The 23,817-nt window shown below is 48.1% G+C and overlaps 1 protein-coding gene across 1 annotated transcript in view; it reads left to right on the forward strand.

Moving 5' to 3' along the window:
• Positions 1 to 23,817, forward strand: part of LOC121470598 (uncharacterized) — a 77,417-nt gene that overhangs the window by 36,444 nt on the left and 17,156 nt on the right. The window contains exons 2-3 of the mRNA XM_072934228.1: positions 14,764 to 14,831; positions 15,982 to 17,797. Of these exons, the coding sequence (XP_072790329.1) occupies positions 14,764 to 14,831; positions 15,982 to 16,102 (189 nt within the window). The 3' untranslated portion in view covers positions 16,103 to 17,797. The remainder of the gene's footprint in view (positions 1 to 14,763; positions 14,832 to 15,981; positions 17,798 to 23,817) is intronic.

The following is a 23,817-nucleotide window of genomic DNA, read 5'->3' on the forward strand; positions in this document are numbered from 1 at the left end:
TGCCCCAGCCGCTGCCCATTTGCTGACGTTTGTTCATAGCTCTGCTAACGTGCCTCTGTTTGGCCTTCAGCATTCCAGGAGTAGGAAGGCCACTTAACCCGAGTCCTAGCTCTCTGATCCTGTTTGATCAGGAACAGTGATGCAGGAGTTACCCTTGAACAAATGACTCTGCTGAGAACACTCCCAATTGCCCTGTAATAAACCTGCTGTCCTCCCTGAAAGCCAGGATGAGGATAGAGAGGGTAACAGTGATTGAAAGGTCAACAAGTGTGAGCACTGACAGAATGAAAGAAACAAATTATAATGCTGAGGCCATGATGCTGAGAGCGCCCTGTGTCTAAATTCTGGCGTGGTTGGAGGCTGGGTGTGTCAGCACGAGTGCCACCCTGTCCTGGTCCCACAGGAGAGAATGCAGGATCTCAGGATCTCTCCCTTTGTCCTCTCTGTGGCTGCGTGCTCACAGGCTTAACTTCAGTGCTGGAGAAGATCACTCATGGAAAGAGATCAGAAGTCACCAAGTGCCACAGTGCTAGGCTCCCTGTGTGAGAAGGAGCTCTGTGCTGAGTCTTCCAGCCTCCAGCCTCCCCGTCTGGGCCAAACACACCTGGGCAGATCCTGTCAGTCCTGGTGGGAAGTGTTCACCTGGCTATGCTGGGCTTGAGTCAGAATTTGTCTCTTAATAAGACGCAAGGAGAAACTTTTCAGTGTGTTCTCATTAAGGTAGGAAAATGGAAACATATTACAACTGATATGTTCTGTCATCTTGTCCATTTGTTCCAAAAGGGACAGTCCTGGTGAGGTGGCTCTGGGCCTCGCCCCACTGACACAAAGCTGGGAGAAGCTAGCCAAGAAGCCAGTTCTACAAGTCCTGTTTGATTTGTTTTAATGAAAACTTTTATTTGCTGGGGTAAAAATAAGTTTTAAGGAGCTTTTTTCATCCTACAATTCTGCTGACCCTATGCTCTTTTGTGTGTTTGTCTTTTGGATTTGAGACCATTCAAATTATGATACTTTGAGTTCTGGGTTGTTTGGTTTTTTTTCTGTTGTAAACCAGTAAAGCCATGTGTTCATACAACAGTCACATGTTTCCCGCAGTTTTAATACCTGGAGTCTGAACAAAAACTGCTGGTACTGAGCTGTTGGTTCAGTGTCCCAGGGAAACAGTCTACATGAGCTTTGAAGGATTTAATTAATGCCATTACCTTTGAGTGTTTTTTATTAATATAGTCTTTTACTCAGACAGATCACTTAAAAGCTTGATCTGTTTTATTACCACAAAGCATGCACAAGATAATGTTGTACACATCATCACCTCTAAATATGTTTGCACAAATGAGTTTCAGACAACCTGCTGTACAGACTGCAGTTTGGGAAGTTTCATGCAGGAAGGAATTCCTGCAGAGAAAAGGTCGCAGTGATCAGAGGTCCCTCCCAGCAGGAGCTGGGGAAACCTGTGCAAGGCCAGGTCAGGTAGAGCTTAGAGCTGGTGCACCAGCAGCCCCTTTCAGCTAGAAGGGAGCACATCCACATTTCTGTTTTCACAGGCAGAGATTGATTTTCTCCTGGAGATGAATATCCAGATCTGGGTGATTATAAGAGAGAAATGAGATCCCATGTTCTTGCCACAAATATGATAAGCCAGAGTGTGATTTCCTGACCATGATTGAAACCCTCTTTGGGTGGCATTGCTCTTAAGAAGTCTTTTCTGATTCATTTTCATTCCAGGGTGTCCTGCAGACCTTGTTGATGCCTGCTTAAACATGGCATCCACAGGTAACTCACTGTTCTTTCTCAGACATTCACCCCCCACTAGTAGATCTCTTTGGGGCAGGATAGAAGCAACTATGTTCTGAAGTCACAGAATCACAGATTGGGTTAAGTTGGAAGGGGCATTTAAAGAGGACTAGTTCTAGTTCTCTCTGCCCTGGGCAGGGACACCTTCCACTACCCCAGCGTGCTCCAAGCCCCAGTGTCCAACCTGGCCTTGGACACTACCAGGATGGGGCAGCCACAGCTGCTCTGGGCACCCTGTGCCAGGGCCTGACCACATTCATCACCACCACACTTGGTCTGCTCAAGAACTGCAGAATTACTCTGGTAATACTTGATGCTTTTCTGTCAGACACAACTGAAGGAGAAAGAGTAGCTGTCAGGGAATCGTGACTACATGGTGTGAAAACCCTTCAGGTCAGTTGGAAAGTGATGCATCACACACTTTCCACTCTGATGCATGAGTAAGGAAGAATGCAAAGATTGGTGGCAAAGTGTGGTTAGGTGGATCAATAAACCACAGGATGTTTTGGATTCTGGAGCTGTAAGGAACAGTGGGAGGCATTGGAAAATGTGTATTCACCAGCACCTAGGGACTGCTCCCATGACCGAATGCAGGTATGAAACTAAGGAGTAGGAAATGGTAGCAGGAAGACTCAAACTGAATTGGCAATGCCACAGAAAAAGTAGGGAAAAACAGGAAATGGGGCCACAGCACATCCTTAAACTTGCTGTGCAGCAAATGTTTGTCTGTGGAGTATTTGTCCTTTACTGTGTGGGATGCCCTAGAGTATGACATTCTTTCCTGCTGCTGTGCTCCTAGATTGCTGATATTCTAATTTTGAACAGCTGTCTCTAGTAAATGGCGATTAAGTTTTGCATTGGCCAAGTTCATGTTCTGACTGTAGATAGGAGGACACACATTGCTTCCTGTGAAGGCATCAGAGCTCAGTCTGTGACTCATTACATTGATGCTGGCCAATGCTCAGGTTCAATAACTGTAGGAATTGTATTCCCTGAAAGCTACCAGCCGTTCCAAGGAGGGAAAAACCATGCTGAGATGGTCTTTGGCTTTGTGTGAGGTGACTGATTCCAAGGAGCATTTACACCTGCCAGTCTTTGCTACTGCTACCAGTGCTCAGGTAACAGTTCAAAAGACAGGATCTGGAATGTTGTGACTTTTGCTGTAATTTTAAGAGAAGATAATTAGAGTTGCTGCTCCTGCATTCAGCTGGATTCCGAACAATATTGATGCAGCTGCAAAAGCCCCAGAGCTCTTGGAGTGTGGCCTGTGTGTGGTTGACTCAGCAGCTGAACTGAGGAATTTTATCTCTAAGAGCTCTTTACTGAAACCAAAATATACCAGAACAAAAATCTCCCAGCACTTTTAAGCAGAGTCCTGGTTAAACTGCTCAGTAGTTGGTGAATTGAGGTGACTCTACTAATTGGATATTGGACAGAGGCTGATTGAGTTCATGTCTCATGGCTGGAAATCACGAACACTGAAAGCTTAATTCACCATCCTTTATCACATCACCTGTTTCAGAAATCGTGGCCTTTGTTCATGCAAGAATCAAATTCATGTCTGAATGGAGAGTGCTTCCAGTAGCCTGGGATTGGGATGATTCTTTCCAGGCCAGATGATGAAGGATGTGGGCCTTGATACTCAAGAGCTGAGAGGCTCTTCTTGGTGTAAGAGCAGGGACAGTCACGTGTGTTCTCTGAACGAGTGTCTGACACTGAGGTGGACTGGGGAGAGTTCCCTGAGCACTTGTCCTCTGATGCAGTCCTCTGGTCACACGGATCTCAGGGCTCTTGTTCTCTGCCTCAGCAAAGCACCTCTGGTGTTAAGTTTTCACTTCATTTGCAAAATTAATTATCTATGAACTAAAAAGAGACAATAAGGTTTTATTTGTGTATGTTTTGTTGGTGTTTTAAAAAATTTTTGGTCCATTTTTCCTTACTATTAGCTCTTTCAAATAAGGAAATTCACAGTCATTTTCCCTAGTGCTATTCATACACACTTACTTTGTTGACTATTTTGTTTATTGGATTTGTTATTTAAAATGTGTTTCCTTATGGTTCTCTCTTTAATTTTCTCTTCTTTATCAGGGCTGCATGAAAGTAACCTGAGTCCCAAAGCTATTCTATCCTAAATTCTGGTATTTTATATATATAAAACTTCAGGGCTGATGGCACCTATACCTGGGATTATTTATGGGTTTTCATAAAAAAGAAAGAGGAAAATACAGAATTGCCTGGCTCCTCTTTTCCTTCCCCACTTCCCAACCCCCTCCCCACAGACGAGTTTAATGTTAAATGATAAATGTGGAAATTAGAGACCGTCAAGAAAATCCAATTTGGTGAGGAGTTTTAAAAATCCCATAATAAACGCCGAGTGAAATGTATGATTTAATGCGGGGCGCCAATGGCTGCTATTATGTGCTATTAGCAAATCGGGGTTGAGAGTGAATCTTTATCACGGGCGCGCGGGCCGGGGCTGCCTCTGCTGCCGCTATTGATTTGTAGCCGCTTGTCATAATGACATGGGGAAGCAATGAATGGAAGATGTGCTTTTGATAGGATTGAAGGGGTGCAAAGGGGGGAGAAAAAATTCAGCAAGTTTTCTATCTCTTCTGCCTGATTAGATTTTTTTCTTCTTTTAAGAGCTTTCACATTCCAATAAAAATGCTAAATCAGCTCTGAAGCAGAATTGTTAGGGAGTAAATAGCCAGTCACATTTAAAGGAGGAAAAGATCTGACTTTACAGCTCTGGCTTCACAGCAGCCGATGAGTCTAAAGAATATTTCTGGCTCCACAGAAATTACAGGAGTGGGTGGTGTGAGGGTGGCTGGGACCTGATCAGAGGACCTGCAGGCAGTAGGCATCAACATCTGTGGGATGCAGTTTTTCAGAATGCACAGGAATTAAATACCCAGTGCTGTGTGTTTAAGGAGAGGAGGGTGTATTTTGTGACCTCTGAAACAAAAATGACTGCAATGAAAAAAAAATATATAAGCCTTTGCCTTATAGTAACAAACAATAAAGGTCTCCTCTGCATCTAGAAAGAAGATTTTTGTCATTTTAATTACAGGTGTTCCTTGTCAGAAACCCGACCCAGGTTTATATGGGAAGGAGTGCAACCCCTGTGCTGTTTGGAGAAAGCAGTGTGACTGTCTTGGGGGCTTTCCTGTGAGTCAGGCTCTTAGGAACCAAGAACAGGCTCCTGCCCAGCCCTGGCTCTGGTGCACACAGGGAATGAGACAAAAGCCAGGTGTGCTCAGGAGTGGATCTGGAGGTGGGTCAGTGTGTGACTTTGCCTTTCTGATTAGTAGATCCACGTGCTTTTAACTTCTTGTCTTCCAAACATTTTGCCTGCCCTGGGAAGGTGGGACTTGCTTCACCCCAAGGAGCAGAGCTCCACTTTGAGCTCCTTTGCATCAAAGTCTGCACATCTTCTCTCATTACCACTATGATTATTATTGTTCTTGTTATTATTATTACTCTGGTTGGCCAGGCTGAAGAGCTGTGGGCTGAGTAAGGTTTGAAACTCTGATATTTGGGCCCTCCCTTTTGGCCTGACCAGCCTCAGCTGCTCTTACTTACAGAAACCCTCAAAGAGCAGCTGAGAGAATGTGGTTTCCAGGGCTCACTCTCAGAGTATGAAATAGCAGATTAGAAATCAATGCAAAGAGTCCAAGTGCTCACTTCATCACTCAGGAGAAAGAAATACAGTATTCCTGGTCTGAGCTGTGTGCTCATTAAAATCACATCCTTTAAAACACCCTTTGAATTAAACAGTGATCAGAGGAGACAGGTGGATTTCATGCCAGAGGCAGGCAGGCTGATGGCAGGTCTGACGTGGTGATCACCTCAGCTCCCACAGGTCTGACTGGGCTCTCCAGGTGTGCACAGCTCATGTCCTGCAAGTGGCTGCACATCTGCTGCAGGAATTCTGTGCAAACCCTTGATGTGTCAAATGCTGCTTTTTGTGGCAGACAAAACAGCACAGATTAGCACCTGACCTGTTCCTTCTCAAGTGCACTGATTATGAACCACACAGGGTTGGACACTTTAGGAATCCATCAAGCCATTCCAGCACACTCATACAAACAGAAAGGATTATTTCTACAGGAGTGAATGAACAATGAACCAGTGGGAACCCTTTGCTAAGGGAAAGTGCTATTTTGGGTCAGTCTTGTGTGGGTTTTGATAAGAAGGTAACAACTTGATTCTCTACATTTATTTATGAAGGTGAATGTAGGCTGGGAATCAACTTTGGGAAGCTTTTGGTGCTAATGCGATATTGCTTCTAGAATGGTTGCTCATACTTCTGAACAGATGAGTCAGCAAAAGTAGAGGCAGTGTTCCAGCTCTAGTTTGTCCTGGCTTTTGGGTCCTAGGTACAAATTCTATGATAACAGCAGAGGAGGCTGATATGACAACAGCTTTCAAACGTGAAGATGCTGCTGCCAAGGAAAAAGGAATAGTTAGTTTCCTGTGTTTAAGACTTACTGGCTTAAATAGCCACTAGGTTAGATCAGCAGCCTGGAACCTCAGGTCTGTAGACTGCCAAGGTTCTTTTGAAAGCGCTCTGGTCAATCTGTCTGTAGGTGTTCAGTGTAACTGTTCATGTTGTATTACCTGTTTTCCGGGAACTCAGAGACACCTTTTTGCAAAATGAAAGGAAAAGGCCTCCTCGTTCCTGCTCATGTCAGGGGTGGGACCTCTGAAGGTTCCTGCCAGCCCAAACAGCGCTGTGAGTCTGTGATCTGTATGTTTTACCCCAAGTGCATGGGAGTTGTGTGCCCCATGGCACTGGATGCAAATTCTGTCGATGTCTGATCACTATTTAGATCCCGGTATGGTTAGACACAAGCAGTCATGTTCTTTTACTTAGTATTTAATGAATAAACCTGGACATAAAAAATCCTAAACCCACAGTGACAAGGATAAACAATGGAACAGTAAACAGTAACATAATTTTGGTAAAATGCTATCAGGACAGCAAAGCTGTGGAATTCCTGTGAAATTGTTTTCCTTCTGCCCCTTTTTCTTATGATTTTCCTTGGTTGAAAAGGGAGGAGGAGAGAGCAGATTGTAACAGTAGTTTCTAAAATCACCTCTCTTCTTTCTGTGAATACAGGTTCCTAAAAGCACATTGATCATTTTCAACTTGGAAGCTTTTCTGTAATAAAACTGTTTTGTAGTAGTAGACAAGTTTGGGGGTGTTTATTGTGTTACTGTCTGTTGGAAGACCTGCAAAACCCTTTTCTATCATGCTGAGGGTCCAAGGCTCTGTCATCCAAAGATCCCCTTGCATGTGCACCCTTCCACTCCCCAGCTCTGGCTCCAGGCACAGCTGTCCAGCTGTCCCTGCCCAGAGTGATCAGAGACATCAGCAGATATGAGTACTCTGAGAGAACAGGAATACAGGAAAAAAGCGATTGGGATAAGTCAGGTGTTGACTTAATCATGATCTTTTTAACAAGAAGCAGAAATTTTCCTCTGCAAGCAGTCATGAGGCAGTAGGTCCACTGCCAAATGTCCCTTCTAATTATCTGATTAAGAAAATAAACATGACTATCTGACATTCTATAGCACAAGTGCCTCCGCAGTGATGCGGTCCAAGGGCTGTCCAGGGAAGTAGTTGTGGGTTTTTCAGGTTATCTCACTTCTGTCCTCACAATGCAAATGTTTAAATATTGCTGGTCTTTGCTGCAGACCCACTCCTTAGAAATCAGGGGTGGAGTTTCTGGAACTGTTTAAACCTAAATAACTGACCGTGCTGAAAGGAAGTGTTCCAGTGTTCCTCCCCTCTCAGCTTTGAAATTTGTTCCTGCACCTCCCTTGTGCTGGCATCGGAGCCAAAGCAGAGGCAGCCTGGGTGCTGATGTGGGGTAACATCCCATGGGAGGTGAGAAGACATCCTCCTCCTCCTCCTGGGCTTTGTGTCCTGCAGAGAGCTTGTCAGTGCAATGGAGGCACGACCCTGGCCACCAGTAAGCCACCAGTAAGCACCAGTAAGCCCCACTGTGCTCCACAATTTTAGGATTGCGGGGAAGGAAAGGGATAGAGTAATATTTGGTAAAATCACTGGGGTATAGAAATCTATTTGAGGGTGCAAAATGTCGTGGTGTGCTGGTGTGGGAAGAGGTGAGAGCTGGGCTGGTGGAAGGGAGAATAGGGAGAAAGGAACACAAACTCGGTGGATATTGTCCGGGCTTGGGATCGTGCTTAGGGATCCTTGTAGGGCTTAGTCAGTGGTGGAGCATGTGCTGACAGCAGCAGCTCTAGCAGCACAGAAACAGCAGAATTTGGTTATGATGCTCTCTGGGAGGTACCACACTTTCCTGTAGAAACCCCTGAAGCTAACAGGCTCTGGGCTCGAGAGAGAGAAACCACTCAAGCAATCCATCTGGAACTAATGGGGTTTATGCCTTTGATAGGGCTGAGCTTTTTCATACACCTTCTGTAGCCTTTGAGTCTGCTGAGACCTGAACCTTGCTATAATCATTTCCACACAGGACAACAAAGGTTGCTATTTAACCCAAAATTTAGTCTGATATACCCTCCCTGGCAAATAAGCTTGAATAATTACTGCAAATTATTAAAAAAAAAAATCTGTCTTAATTATATCTCAGAGGATGAAAATTTCCCGCCTTGTCTGAGTGCAGAAAGAGCAGCTGGCAAATGGAGGTTTCTCTCTGTCTTCTGTTAATTAACGTTGGTGCCTCATAAGGACTTACCTGAGTCAGGAAGGAGGCACCAGCCATGCTCCTTCCCCATCTCTGGGCAGACCCTGTGTGTCAGCTCTGGCTGCTGCCTCGGGAGGGTGGTGGTCCCAGCCTGAGGAACAGCATCAGCGGGGACTGGTAGCTTCAGGTGGGTCTGAGTCCTGATGGCTTGCAAAGAGACTGAATTCCAAACAGCTGTGGATGCCTGGACCCCTTGGGAGTTTCATCCACCTCACCAGGCTTGAAACTGTGGGGACAGCTATTAGGAATCTGCCTGGACGTGACCAAAGGCATTAGTCCACTCTACATTAAAAATCACTTCTGGGCCTGGGCTTGACTGCACAAAAATATAAAGTAGTCTGGAGAGTCTTTCATCTCCACTACTAACAGAACAGCAATCTCCTTACTATTGCTGTGACAGATGACTGTTGGAAAATGAAACCTGTCTGTTTCATGCAGGAAAAAATGCCCATGACTACCATCAGCTGCCATTTCCCCCAGTGTTTCCAAAAAAAAGGTATTTCTGTCCTTGGGGTCTGCCACCACCTATCTGTTCCTCTTGTTCAGTCTCTGAATATCTTAGTTGTTCCTTGCAAATGTGCTGTGTCTGTGATGGAGCGAGCTGCTGCTCTCCAAACACGAGTCTGGATGCTCCAGAGGACTGCTGGGGACAGGGAAGTTGGTGCCTGGGGCTGTCTCTTTAGGGAAGGGGAGGGCAGGCAACAGCTTTGCTGGGAGGGGACCTTAACTGAGTCACAAACTTTAATTTTGTTGGAAATGGAAGATTAGCTGCAATAAAAAGCTAAAGAGGGAAGTGCCTTGAACTCTGAAAATTCCTGAACTTCCTATTAATAGATCTGTATTTAGAATAATGTGAAAAATCTAATTTCTCCAAGCACTGAATCATGTGCGTTCCCATCAGTGCTTGGCGTGTCTGCAGCCACAGAGCCCCATCCAACCCATCCCTCCTGTGCTGGCTCTGGGGTCATGGTGCAGCAAGAACCTTCATGGGTTCTGTAGCATCTCAGCTGTGGAGATTCATCACTGGCCTGGTGATTTTATAAAACATTTGCGTTCTCCATACTTTATTAGTCCCTGACAGACTCAATGTTTATAACATACTTCTCAGCAAGCTGTTTGCAACTCATTGCCCTGCTTGCTTTATAGTCTATAAATATTTAATTCTTTAATAAACTGCTTATATGTAATATCAAATGACTGATGTACTTCTCTCCCCTCTTCAACAGTGCTACTATTTGCAAAACAATTCTTTTGGTGTTTTGAATAGCAATACATTCTATACATGCTTGAATTTCCTTTTCCTAACTAGCAATTTCTTCAGGGTATTTGTTGAATTGACAGAAAACACAATGGCTCATACAGTGCTCTGGGAGCAGCCCTTTCCTAAAGTCTCCATGAGGAGACTCCCAAATGGTCAATTGACCATTCCAAGTGGCGACAATCTGAGTGTCTTGGACCCTGGGGGTGATATTTCTGGTTGTATTTCCTATTTGTGCATGTCAGGAAGTGGCAGGAACCACTTGAGCATGTTGGGCACTGTGCAGAGCGGGGTGCCAGATGCTCCATAGGGGTGTCATGGGTCAACTCACTGTGTGCTGCACCCCCACTTCTTCTGCCTCACCCACTATGCTGCACGCTCATTTTTCCAGCACAGAGCACAGTCCCCTTCCTGCTCCTCTTTGGCAGCACCTGTAGAAAGGGTGACTCTGACTGGGTTTGGTCCTACGCTTCCTTCCACCTTCCCTGGGGGTTTCTCTACCCGAGGAGCAGGCAGCAGGCCGCTGGACTCCCCTGTCCAGTCCCCAGCCTTTGGGCTCCTCTTGGAATGCCAGATCCTGTCTGACGTGCAACGGGAGCAGGAACCTTGAGCAGGAGAAGTGTCAGCCAAGTGAGGCCATGGCTATAGCATCGATCTGCCCTGAAGCCTGCTCCATGTCTGGGTCAAAAAACCCTCTGAGGCTGTCAGCCAGCCATTGTTAGGGTGATGGCCTGCACCTGGCTACACCAGGATCTATGGCAGAGTGGACAGGCCTTTGGAGCTGGCAGGGAGGGCTGTCCATCAGCAGGGACACGGGAGGGGATAGTGACACTGCACTACCATGTTTGTGCCACCCAGCCTGTGTGTGAGTCCTTGTCTTACCCTGCATCTTGGGGCAGGTTTCTGCTCAGGCTTTGCCCTTTAGTCTCTTCTCTAAGGCTCATGGCATGCCAAGGCACCATTAAGGACTGGGCATCCTGCCCTGCAAAAACCACGTGGGGAAAGCTTCAGCTCCTGGAATGATAAGGGCGTGGTGGGGGCATATCCTTTCTGTAGAGTTGCTTTCTCTTGGTTTTGGTTGTCCATATTCCCAGGCTCTGTTTGGTCTGGACACCTTGGTACTGAGCTGCTTTGAGGCTGGAGACCAGAAAGATGAGGCAGAGCCAGGTGGCACCATTGGGGTTGGCATTCTGCAGTGTCCAGACCTGCAGTGTCACAGGGCTGGGGTCAGGAAGCCATGGGCTGGGCAGTCAATGGGGTGGAACTAGATTTTCATTAAGCACCCTTCCAACCCAAACTATTCCATGATATGATTCTATGATCTGCTTAGATCATTCCATCTGATCATGGCTGCTCTGTTCCTCACAGACAGCTTTGGGCTGCTCACTGGGTCTGGGCTGGTTTGACTGCAGATTCCTTCCCACCAGGGTGGCAACAAGCCTTAGCCGTGCACTGAGAGGCTGCGTGGACACGGGCAGGACATTCACACACAGCTGCTGGGCCAGTTTGCCATTGGGTTATCCTTGATGTCTGGAATTTTTGCAGGTAGCTTGTAGTGGCAAGCCCAGGTTTGGAATTGCTCCCCAGAGGCCATCCTGGTATCCTGGATTTCATCAGCCTGTTACCGTTTCTCAGTCTCCTGAGCACCCTTGCAGAAGAGGGAGTGCAGAAGGGACACATCTGTTGAGATGTGGGAAGGGAATGGAGAGAGGTGACTGCTGGATGGGTCTGTGGAGTCTGAACAGCATGGGGCAGCAGCTGCCGTCTCTACAGCACCCTCTGTACATGGGTCCTTAGACACAGACTATAGTGTAACTCTCCTGTCTCCAGTGTTCCCTTGAGGCTGGCCTAAGGCCCCTGGTTGCTGTGTGCCTGGGGTCACAGCTTCCTTTGGGCAGGCTCTCACACCACTGTTGTGCCTGTGACAAGCGGCACACTCTTAGAGACAGTGGGGCCACCCTGCTCTGACCACCAAGGGACTGCTCAGGAGCCTTTCTGGAGCCACAGGTATGGTCTGTGCATGCCCAGAGCATGGGGGCAGAGGAGGATTCTCTCACAGTGGGTCCCATCTGCGGCTGACCTTCCTCTCCACCTGCCTCTCCCTTTTTGAGAGGAGAGGAAAACATTTCTCTCTCCCTGGGACCACCTCTTTCTGCAGCCCAACTCCTGCCCACCACTAAGGGTATGAGGAGGCTGTACAGCTGTCCAGGATCAGTGCAGGGCAAACATATGAGGCACAGATCCCTGAGCTGATGTCACATAGCAGATGTCACAACAGCATTGCTGTTGGCTGCTGGCTCACTCTGCCTCTCTTTGTTCACTCCTTGCTGATGCATATGGGTGCAGGTCCTGGTCCAGAAAAGCAGCTGAACAGAGCAACCAAGGGGTCCTTTTCCCCACAGGTTTTTGTCTCATTACATCCAGGTAATACTCACTATTCTGAGGAAAATGGGTGAGGGTGGATCTGGCCAGCTCTGGACTCCCTGTCCCCAGCAGGCTTCCCAGTGGCACAGTGGCCAGAGCTGCTCTGCCCCAAGACCCCGTGTCCCACTGACCTGTGGTGGGAGCCCAGCAGCCACTGTGTCAGCACTCTGTCCCTTGGGAAGCGTACATGCCAGCCTGGCACCAGCCTGGATGGCCTGTTGTCTCTCCATCGTTGAGCTGGGGCCATCAGGCCCCTCCTTTGTCACTGAGCTGCAGCACTTAGAGCATTCTCCCTCTGGTTCCTTTTCTCCTGTCCCCCTTCCACAGCACACTTCTTGGTGTTTCTGAATAACTAGGAATCATCCAGGCAGCTCCCAGCACACCAGGTCTCCAGCAGTGAGCATACCAGGTGCCCTGGCTGAGGGATGAGTGGTGATAAATAAGCAAATCACATGGTGGGCTGAACGATTCCCCCAAATGAGCCTGTTTGTCCCAGGCACAGTGCAAAACCCTCTTCTCCTTGGCGATAACCTTTCTGTGTGCTCACATTATGCATGCATTCATGTGACTTCCTCTGCTTCACTGCCACCTCTTGATTTAAATAAAAATAATTTATGTGGACATTCCTTCAGTTAGGATTTCCCCCCCAATAATATTTCGTTGATGCTCTGAACCCAAATGGGGTCGTTATGCTTTTGCATATCATTAGGGCTTTATGAAGAACAACAGCGACATCTGCATGTGCCGCAGTGCCACGGAGATGGGGGGAAAATACGGAAAACAAACCCCAAATGAGCTCCAAGCTCATCTGGCTCTGTCTTTCCTCAGTGCCTTTGCCTCTATCAGGACACAAGTAATTGTACAGTGTAATCACATCACAGCTCATCTGAATATTCATAACTGACACAAAGACTTGGAGGAGAAGTGGGGAAGAAAAGGAAGGTAATTTAAATATAAAACAGCATGTCATTTGGAAGCAAAGTTCCCCGTCCAGCTCAAGAGATCGTCTTGGTGCTGATTCTGTCTGTCCATCTCCTGTACAGAAGCGCGGGCAGTGGGAGCATCGCAGCCACAGCCCCCGCTGTGGACAGAGAAAATAAAGCACAACAACAAACAGCGGCAGAACTGCCCCCAGCCAAAGGGATGTTTGAAGAGTCGCCAACGGTGGCTAACCAGCTGCTGGTTTCCAGGAAAGAAATAGTCTATTGAGGGAGCTTTATAAAGACCCCAATTAATATGTTGTGCATGTATAAGATCTACAAAGAGCCCACTGTATTCCACCCCCCGCAGCCACCACCTTCTCTTCCTGATCAATGCCAGTGGAGAAGAATCTGTGCTACCAAATAATTGATTAATCACTTCAGTGGTGAAAACGCCCCTCTCCAAAATAGAGAAGAAAAACAAACACAAAAAGAGGCAACAGTTTGCTAATTAGCGTGTAAATTACCGCTGGTTCCATCCTGCTTTGTGCCTTTAAAAAGGAAAAGAGTAAATATAATCCCCATCTTAATGTATATGCTGTCTTCATTTCTTTTGTATTACTTTGGTATCCTTCACCAGCATGAACACAGCAGTGTGATGTTGAAGCTGTGGCTGGCTCTGCTAGTTCATTCCCCAAAGAGCTCCTATTTCCATTCCACTGGAGCTTATATTCCTTTAAATGTCTAGCGCAGCATCATTCCCCCCTTTCTAATACATCACTCTGCTGGAATTAGAAGAATCCAAGGTTATATCCAACTTCAAAGATTTCCAAGTCATCATGATTTTAGTAAAAGTAGAAGACAGATCATGGAACAAGTCCCTGGCTTTTGAAGATACGCATCACAGGGACCTTCCTCCCTCTGTCTCGTTCTCGCTCTCCCACTCTCTCCCCCCAACTTTGTACCTCTCCAGCTCTGAATGTCCCGCGCTAGCGTGGTTTAATGATATGCAAATGAAATATGCATAAAACCATTCTACTGTATGATGATTAAACACTGGAGACATTAGCCGCCGACGCTTCACTGTTTGACTATAATAATCTTCCCCGACCATCCACTTTGATTGCGGAGTTATGGAAAACCATAGCAGTTGGCAGAGAGGGAGTAAGAGGGAGCGAAGGAAGGAGAGGTGCAGGGATGTATCACCCAACTCTGCATTTATCCCACTTCAGGAGACATTTCTCCTCTTTGTACTGCATTCCTACTGCTGTCTTTTGTAATCCATCCATGCGGTCGCACCAGGGCAATTAACGGGAAAAAACACTCTTTTCTCTTAATGTTTCAAAGCTCATTAGCCAAACGATTATTCCTCATTAACAGCGAAAGCTCATTCATTAAAAGAAAAAATATGCCCAAAAGATGCCAGCACTGTTAATCCCGAGCCCTGTAGCTGGGCTGTAGATCCCATGCTAGTATTTTCCATGCAGAAGGGAAGTGCACCAATCCACACAAAAAAAAAAAAAAACACCAGGCAAAAAGAAAACATTTTGTGAGTTTTGTAAAATCCGCAAGAGAGGTAATTAATATTCCCATTGTATGACTTTATTTTTTTGTCTCTCCCTTTTGTCTCCAGTGCCCTTCCCTGGCTCAGCGCCCAGTGCCAACAGAACACCTTGCAGGATCCTCAGCAGCGCAGACAACGTAAGTAGCCAGCTGTCCTTTGACGCCCTTGTCCAGAAGCCCCTGCGCCCTCCAGACCCGGTGGAGCACCCGCACAGCTCCTTCCCTTGCTCGCCCTCCGAGTGCCACCTGGGTTTCACAAGTAGCACCTTCCAAATCTCTCTGTCTTCAAGTTTGTGCATGTCTGTGTGGCATCCCTCCTCCTCCTTCACTCCCATAGTGGATCTCGTGAAGGGCTTCAGATCGGCCCCATTCATCTCCCTGGTGATAGCAGTGAATGTAGATAAATCTCTGCTGCCTGCTTGCTGCTCCACTATGATTTTTATTTTGTCTTCTGTGTACACCTAGGTCAAAAAGTGGGATGTATACTGACGGTGGGTGAGTGTGTGTGTGTGTGTGTGTGTCTGTCTCTTCCTTACTCCCTGTCGTTCTCTCGCACTGAGGCACACAAACATACATCGCCCTGCGTGTGTTACACGCGTGCACACAAATAAATACCCCCACACAGACGCGCGCGTGTGTACACAGATGCACACACACATCTCCTCACCCCACTCACACAGCTCCTCTGCACCGACCCGAGGCGGTGTGTGCCTGTGTGTCTGTGTGTCTGTACGCACTGTTCCGTGTGCGTGTGCATACACAGGCATCTCGCTACACTGTCAAACATTCCCTCTCCTCCCAGCAGAGGCTGTGTGCAGGCTGATCTTGCCCTGTAAGAGCGGTATTCCTTCCTCCCTTCCCTCCGCTGTTCAGAGACCTTCACGTTCCCTGCTCGGGGTCCCTCCCGAGCTGCAGATTTGGCACCTTTCCCTGAGGTTGTCCAAATGGCAAATGGCATCGGCCGTAGTTCGCATTCTTGCAGCTTCTCTGGGCATTTCTCCCTCCATGTCGACTACTCCCTTTTGTTTGTTGTTGACTGGGCTGGGTGTGGTTGGGGTTTTTTTGGCATTAATTGTAAACGAACCTGAATGGCAAAACACACCAACAGCTTGCGGGGAAAAAAAAAGCCAAAAAAAAAAAAAAAGCAAGCCCCACACAAACGCCTTCTGCTGCGACAGATGCCCATGTTGCCCCTGGCATGGAGAGCGGGCACAAGGGGTTTGTTGATGAGTTTTTTTCGATTGCTGTGTTTATTGTTCGCATTTCCCTTTTCCATTTATTTTCAAAGACTCCAAGATGCCGGCCTCGGCTTGGAACGGAGCGGTGTCATGGCGGAGACGACGGCCTTTGTCTCGCAGGGTGTGAAAGCATCCGTTGTGCTGGCTCCACTGCGGCAGAATGATGTCTAAAGGGGGGAAAAGTGCTGGAAGTCCGAGTGGTGCGATGCTGGCGGGGGAGTCCCATCCCCATGGTGCGGTCCGAGGAAGGGCTCGCGGCGGAGGAGCCTGGTCTGTAATCCTGGCACTTGTGCCTGCGGTCGCTGCCTGCCGTTTGCTCCTGGGGGTCTGGATAATCTCCCTTGGCTCTACGGCACTGTCTGGCCCGCGCTCAGGGCCCCCGTAACATATACCCGCTGCCGCGATCGCAGGGAGCTGTGGCGTTGCCACTGAATGGATGGCACTGTGCCAACTCCGCTGCCATCCGCCCTTGCAGCTCTTTTCCTCCCTCCTCCCTCCCGCTCTCCCCTCCTCCTCCTCCTCCCGTCGACTTGATGTTAATTAACACACGGGTTAATTGATTTTAAAAGCTGAAGAATTACAGTTAAGTTTTCCCACAGGGTCCGGCCGCCAGCCGCCTGGCACGGCGGTGCCTGGCGCGGTGCCGGGGGGCGGCAGGGCCCGCAGCCGGGCGGCGCTGCCAGGGGAGCCGGGCCGGCCTCCTGCCTCGTCCCGGCACGGGTCACCGCTGTGTTCTGCTGCAAGCCACGGCCACAAGCGCTCCCCTCTGCCGGGCACCTGCCCTCCGGAGGAGCGCTGCTCGGCTCGGCAGGGAGGCCGTGCCCCGGAGCCCCGTGGCGGCCCGCGGGCGTCTCCCGCCGCACGGCGCCGGCCCGGGGCACAGCGGTCCGGCCGCCACGGGCCCGTCCTGCTGCCGCACCTTAGTCCCTCTGTGGGCTCCGAGGCTGATTGCGGCGAAGCATCAAAACCAAGGGAAAGTTAGTTTGTTGTAATTACGAGAGAAATAACCCATGTGGGCTTCGGTTTTTCACTCTCCCTTGCCCCAGCGTGCTGCTGGTGAGGGTAACAGTGTGGCAGGAGGAGGCGCAGCAGCGCTGGGAACTTGCTGCTTTCACCTTCCTGTGCTTTCATTTTATTTCATTTTGTTTTTAAAAGCATGAAGCAAGTGAAGCGACAAGAGGAATCCATTATGCAAATCAGGTCACATTTGCATAATGTCTCATGACTGGAATATGCAAATGACTTGTATAATTTATGAGTGCCAGTGTCTGTCTAAAAGTGTTTCCCAGAATTTATAAAAACTGCAGCGTGGAGAAGCAGCTGCTGGCTGCCCTGCCAGGAGGGTCCACACTTGCTTTGCGAAGTCCGCTTGAGTCTGGGAGTGCAAACGTCTGGGAATGAGAACGGAGCCCACCTTCCCACCCTGTCCTCTTGCTTTATTTATTTCCCATTACTCCCTCCACCAAGCTCCCACCTGCTCCCCTCGGACTTCTCTGAGGATGCAGGGCTTGGGCCAGGGCACCGGGCTGGATAGCGGGGCAGTCCCACAGGTAGCTCAGCCGGGGCTTGCTCGTGTCCCTTGGGGCTGTCACCAGCCGCAGAGCCCTGCACTCTTCAGGTAAGTGAGCTCATAGGCACGATGTGCCTTGAAGAGCCGCTTGGAGCCCCTCACGACCCGCACAGTGGGATTCCTGCTGGTTTGCTCTGCGCCAGGTCCAGTCCCTACTCGGCTTTGAGCCCCATGACCCTGGGGAGAGCTGCAGGGCTGGCACTGCCCGCGGAGGGACCCCGAGTGTCCTGTCCAATGCCACAGCGTTCGGTGCCAGCACTGGAAAGGTCTCTGGAATATCCGGACATTCAGGACAGGTATTAAGACATTTTCTTTTCTCTTCTCCCTCTTCTTTGCATGTCTGGTGATCTGGGGAGCGCCAAGAGGGTGCATTTGGGATCTTGCACCTGGGCAAGCCACTGTTTTGAGCTGTCTGCACAGGGAGAGGATAGATAATAATGTGCAGGCCCGTGGAAAGCTGTGAGGGTCACAGCCTGACGCTCTGGGCAGCATCTGACGAGAAGCAGCGGGATGGGAGAGCCCAGGGGTCAGGACAGCTCAGCGTCAGCCTTCCTCAGCTCTGTGCAGTCCCCGAAAGGGCTTTTGGGCAAGAAAGTGTGATTTGCTGTTCTTGAGTCTGCATTTCAATTGTAAAACCAAAATGTTTGTCTCCCTGGTTCCAAATAATTTTTGGTGTTAGATGCCTCCAAAGCAAAGAATCTCACACTTTCCATCAGTTTCAAAATACTGTGGCTCTGTGTGTGGTTTGTTTAGTGGATGCAGGTACAGGCTGTGACAGTGAGAGTCACACTGAGCATCCCCAGGACAAAATAGTGAGTTCATAAACTATGCTTTTACCTGTGGCTGGAGATTTCTGGTGTGGGAACATGAAGAGACCCTCCACATCAGGTACAAGGCAAACTGGCACATAGTCTGTGTGACACGCCAGTGAGAGGCAGCAGCACAGCCAGACTCTGAAGCATTTTATGCTTGTTGCTGCTCAGGGTTGGTGCCTGTCCTCGCACCAAGGGGTGACTGTCACCCCAGCACCAGGGGTGACTGTCCCCATGCTGCTCCTTGCTGGCACAGAAAAGTAGCTGAGTCTGACCTGGAGAAGGTGAAAGACCAGGAACAACTGGTGTGTCCCCATGGAGGTAGGGAGCTTTGTGGAGAGCAGGAAGGGCTGAGAGCAGTGAGAGAAGAATGTTTTCTTCCCTGTTGGGGTCTTCAGTGTAGCACCAGCAGATCTTACACTGGACTAGTGTGGTTCTCTGGACGGGGACCAAGGATGGGCAGACTGTCAGGGCTGGGCCATGGCTGGGCCATGGCTGGGAGGAAGAGCTCTTCCTGTGGGGCAATTTGCAGGTGTCAGGGGGTGCTCACTCTTTGTTTGGGGAGAGCCCACTGCCATGTCTCGATTGCGTGGTGACCGGTCCTGGTCACACTCCTTGTGCCAAGGGCTGCATGGGGAGCTGGTCCCACTCCCCATCCTGCTCTGGGATGTTCAGTGTCCTGATTCTGGTCCTCCAATTCACACTCTATACCGCTTTCTGATATTTTTATGACTTCCTGGGGCCTTTGCCTGCAGGGCTTGCTCTCTGTCCCTCAGCGAGATAAATTGTCTGAAACACAGATCCAGGGACTTGTGATCTGTGGCTCCTCTGTGCCTGGGGCTCCCCAGCAGAGCACAGTTTAGCCATGTGCCTACTGGCATTACCTGTTGTTATCATTTCCAGCAAGGGTTCCCATTCAACTTAGAATCACTCCATCGCCTGCTTCCATTCTTCCAGTACCAATGCTGTTTTCAGCAGTAGGACACAGTCACAGATAGCCCCCAGGAAACTGCAGTTTCCTTCCCACCTCTCCTGAGTAAGGCATGCACCATCAGGCAATGCCAGCCTCAGCTGGATGGATAATCCCAGTTTTCCACTCCAATCGACCAAACTCTGTGCCACTGGGCAGTTGCTGATGCCAGTGCAATGACCCACATTCTGAGCTGGCAGCTCTTTTCCCTCCCTTACTCAGTCTTCCAGAAGAAGGGTGAGGTACAAACAGATTTTAAGCACTGTCTGAGCAGGTCCATGAGGGCACCATGTGCCAGCAAAAAGTATCAGCCATTAGCATCACATCACCAGCCTTGGCACACCTGATGGATGTGCCCAGCATCAGGAATGGCTTACCTGCATGGGGCTTTTTGCCTGATGGTTATAGTTAAAAGCATTTGTAAGCAAAGCGTATAAAATCTTTAAATCTTTAACAAATCTCTCATTAATCCCAGCTAAGTAGATTAAAGCTGACTTCGGGCTTTAAAAAGAAGCAAGCTGATCACTTGTAGGACAGAGAAAATAAATAAAATTAAAACAATCACAGTGTAAATGTGCAGCTCCCATGTTCCTGGTGTAGATAAAATTAGGGTGGCAGGATGGCAGCCAGACCACTGGTCCTGGGTTCAATGGAGGCAAAGATTTCAGTGAGATGAGGAAATACAGCACAGTTCTGTATCAAAATAATTACTCAAAAGCATCAAAGATGCTACAGGCAGATTTTATCAGGATGCTGCACACTTGGGGAAGAAAGTGGTGCTGTGTGGACAGCTTCTTCAGCAAAACAGGACAGGCTGCTGAATTCCCAGGCAGAAATCAGGATCCTTGTTAAGATTCATCTTGATGTTAAGGTCCCGAGCATCAGACCAGCCTGTTTGTGGCTCTGGTACTCTCTTCACAGTGGTCACTGCAGCTGATCTGTGCTTGTAAAGATAGAGCTCTGATTGGAAATTATATGTTAAATATCTTGGCACAGTGGAATTCAGAGACTTAGACTTTTCTTCAGTAACTGAAGGAGCAGATTTTGTAGGATTAGGCTCCTCTCAGGAGAGATCTGGTGTTTCTCTTCCTTAGAACCATATGTTCCTTTCTTAAGTGTGCATTCCAAGGTATAAGGTAGCTAACATCACTGTCTGTAGCTGTCGCAGTACAGGTGAAAGCCCTCCAGCAAAGGCCAGCAGTACTGCTGCAGATCATCACTGCAGCTGCTCAGCACTGCCAGTCACTTCACTGCCAGCTGCTGCCTCCCCTGTCTGCCTGCTCACACAGCGCCTGTGGCTCCTGCTCCCCCAGACACTCTGTCACCCTTTCTCGTGTTTTGCCCAACCTAGTGGTGCCCACTCACTTTGCCAGCTCAGTGATTCTGTTTAGTTTGTTTTTGCCACTGTCACTGTGCTGTCCCCAGACCCAGAACTGGGACTTTCTACTCCAGTACCTACAGATGTGTGTCTCAAAGGCAGCACCATGATGACCCGTGCTAAAAACTGCAGCAGTGTCTCCTGCTGCTGCCATCATATACTTGAATGGAAGCACTGGTGTTTGATCCTGAAGATCCAGGATTACAGCAGGTTTTTGGGGTTCGGTGGTGAACCAGAGAAACAGTGGTGTAGGACAAACCTCCTAAAGAGACAAAGGCTGCTCAAACCTCATGAGCATATGCCCAGAGAAGGGAGATCTTGGCACTCCCCCACTTTGGCAGGTGGTGTTTGGCTCTTTGAGAGCAGCTGAGATTTGGGAGGGTTTTGCAAGCAGAGTGGGTGGTCATGTCCCTTGTCCCTCTCCCATCCTGTGAGATGAGCAGAACAGACGTGGCACAGGTGACTCAGCCTGGGCCCTCACTGCTTTAATGAGGGCTTTAATGGCAGAAGGAAGAAGCTGAAGGTTCCAAAGCTGCCCCAGAAAAGGGCTCCTAAAATGGTGACACTTCTATTCTAATGAAGTTACACCTTGTCTATTCATGGTAGGAGATAGCTCAAAATAAGGACAGGAGGGTGCCTTGCCTTAGCCCAACTCTGCCAAAAGGACAAGAAGTTCATGTTGCTCTCAGGTGACCATAAAATATTGTACTCAGATACTGTACTGAGATGACATCTGCTCCCCTTCCTCCCAAACTGGCAGATTCCTCACCCTACAAACTGCCCCAGGGCACAATAAGTAGGTTAATGCTTGCTTTAGGGTTAGCCTGAGGGTGAGGGCTCCCTGCAGGAATAGCAGAGTGAGGTTTCCTCCGTGCCTGTGTGAGTTCATGTGTAGGGATGCCTCCAAGGCAAATGAATTCCTACTGCTCCCATTTCATCGATGTGTGCCTCTTCCTCCTTCTTTGGGATGGTGATGTTCCTTGGGATGACAGAGCTTTGATTTTAGTTCTGCCAGACTCATATGCTTTTCTTTGCATGGTTTTTCCCATTTGTCATTCATTCTTCCATTTCCCTGCTTCCCAGCCCTCATTCTGGCCAGGGCAGGGAGTGGGAGCTCCAATGGGTTGCATTGGCCATGCCTCATGCATCTGGCTGCCTGTTTCTTCTATGGCCAGACAGGCTCCCAAAAAGGAAAACAAACCAAAACATGTCAGTGGTTTTGAATTACAAATCTGGGTGTTCAAAATGCATGAAATGAGAAATTTCGGGTTCTTACTGCAACCTGAATCCACCTGTGTTGGACAAGAGTGGCATTTCCTATTTATGCTCAGACTGCTGAATGCAAAGTTAGAATAGATGTCAAGGCAGCGGTGGACGAAGAAAACAGCATCAGGTTGGAGAAGAGGGAGGGTTTGGTGTGTTCATCATTACAGACTTCAGCTGTGGCAAGGGAAAGTTAAAAAGGTACTTAGAACCAGGTATTCAAAATTAATTTGCAATTTGTATAGTAATGTGTAAAGTTCCTGTGTTTAATTTACATGTAAATATTGACTTATATTGTTACATAAAAGTAGTATTGACATTTCCTATGAAATATTCTCTTTTTGATTGCTTGCCATTTCCTGACCTACATTCCCAAACTACAGAGCCTGCCATGCTGGTGTGATTCAGCCCAGCCTCAGGTGTGAGTGCCTGTTCTTTGGTGACCTGCTGTGTGCACAGATCCTGCAATGGAAATGGATCAACATGTGGCATACGTGGTTCATGGTTGTCATGTGAGGGACTCCTCACCCCACTGTTGTGGAACCTGAAAGTGTTGGTGGATGGCAAGCAGTGGCTTCAGAGCTGCCTCGCTGGGGAGTTGCCTTTAGTGACAGGTACAGCCACAGGGTTGTGTTACTGCAGGCAGCGGACAAGCCAGGATCCTTGAAGATAACTCCTTGTCTTCCTCAGCTGGAGCAGGAATGTATTTCTTTGCAGAATTGCTGAGTACTCACAGTTTTGCTTGAAACATATGAAGTGCTATAAAGTTGTTAAGTGCTTCACAAATTAGAACTAGGCACCTTGAACCAACCTCCTAAAATTAGAGGACAAGTCTTGCACTTGAGTCTCTCTTTGTCTCTACTTGGCACTTGGAAAGTGCAGATAATAAAACTTGTTTCTTGCAGGAATGTTGAGATTAGGGACTGCCCTTGGAGAATGAGAGTGATGAATGTCATAGAAATTCCACAAGCAGATTAATAGCAAAGTTCTGTGAGAGGTTTGAAAAGTGGACACTAGATGCAAGTTGGAGCCGGAGCCACACCCTGAGCTGTTGTAGGAAGCACTGACTGATGCCTTTTCTGTGCATGCATGAATTAATAGGTACAGGAAAGTGTGAGATGTGCATCAGAGCCCATAGCAAATGCTTATGCAGAAGATCCCAGATTATGCTGGCAACCTTGATTCTTTCATATCCAATGTTCCAATAATGTCTTGTAATTGTAGTGTTTTTCTGAAATAGTTCTACTGTAAGCACTGTTCATAAATTAAGAAATTCCATCTGCACTTGTGCATGTTTCCAGACTTAGTCCATCTAATGAGAACTGCAAGGTTCATCATCCTTTGAAAGCTTTCTCAGTAGTAAATGTGATCAGAGACACCAGAGCATTCTCTTGGCTATCAATCTGCAGATAATAGAAGGTCCATTTCTTAAGTACACACAGAAAAGGAGAAGAAGAAATACTGGCTATGACATAAAATGAATTGTCTTCCTCTATGCCCTTGTAACCTAGGGCATGTAGTGCAGGCTGCCAGCCATCTCTTTACAGATTTAGAAGTGCTGGAATCTCTCGGTCTGTAGCAGGCTGCCTGATGGATTGGTGAGTAATGGACTCAGGGAGTGCATTACCAGCGCCCAGACTAATGGCTAGCACTTGCCCATGGCTTTGGCTATAGATCATCCACTGTGCTATTCATAAGCTCTTGCCAGTCTGTCTCTGGCACTCGTGCTGCTGCTGTAACACTGTTTGGCTGACAAATTCTGCACCAACTGCCATGTTTTCAGAAGGTGAAGAGTAAATGAGGAGAAAAGAGTGAGTATCAGCTCTTTGGAGGACAAGTTAAAGGATAAGATAATGGACATGGTACTCGCTCACCCAGTGTTACTAGCACAGT

This window comes from Taeniopygia guttata, chromosome 11 (assembly GCF_048771995.1).
Source record: "Taeniopygia guttata chromosome 11, bTaeGut7.mat, whole genome shotgun sequence".
Lineage (NCBI taxonomy): Eukaryota > Metazoa > Chordata > Aves > Passeriformes > Estrildidae > Taeniopygia > Taeniopygia guttata.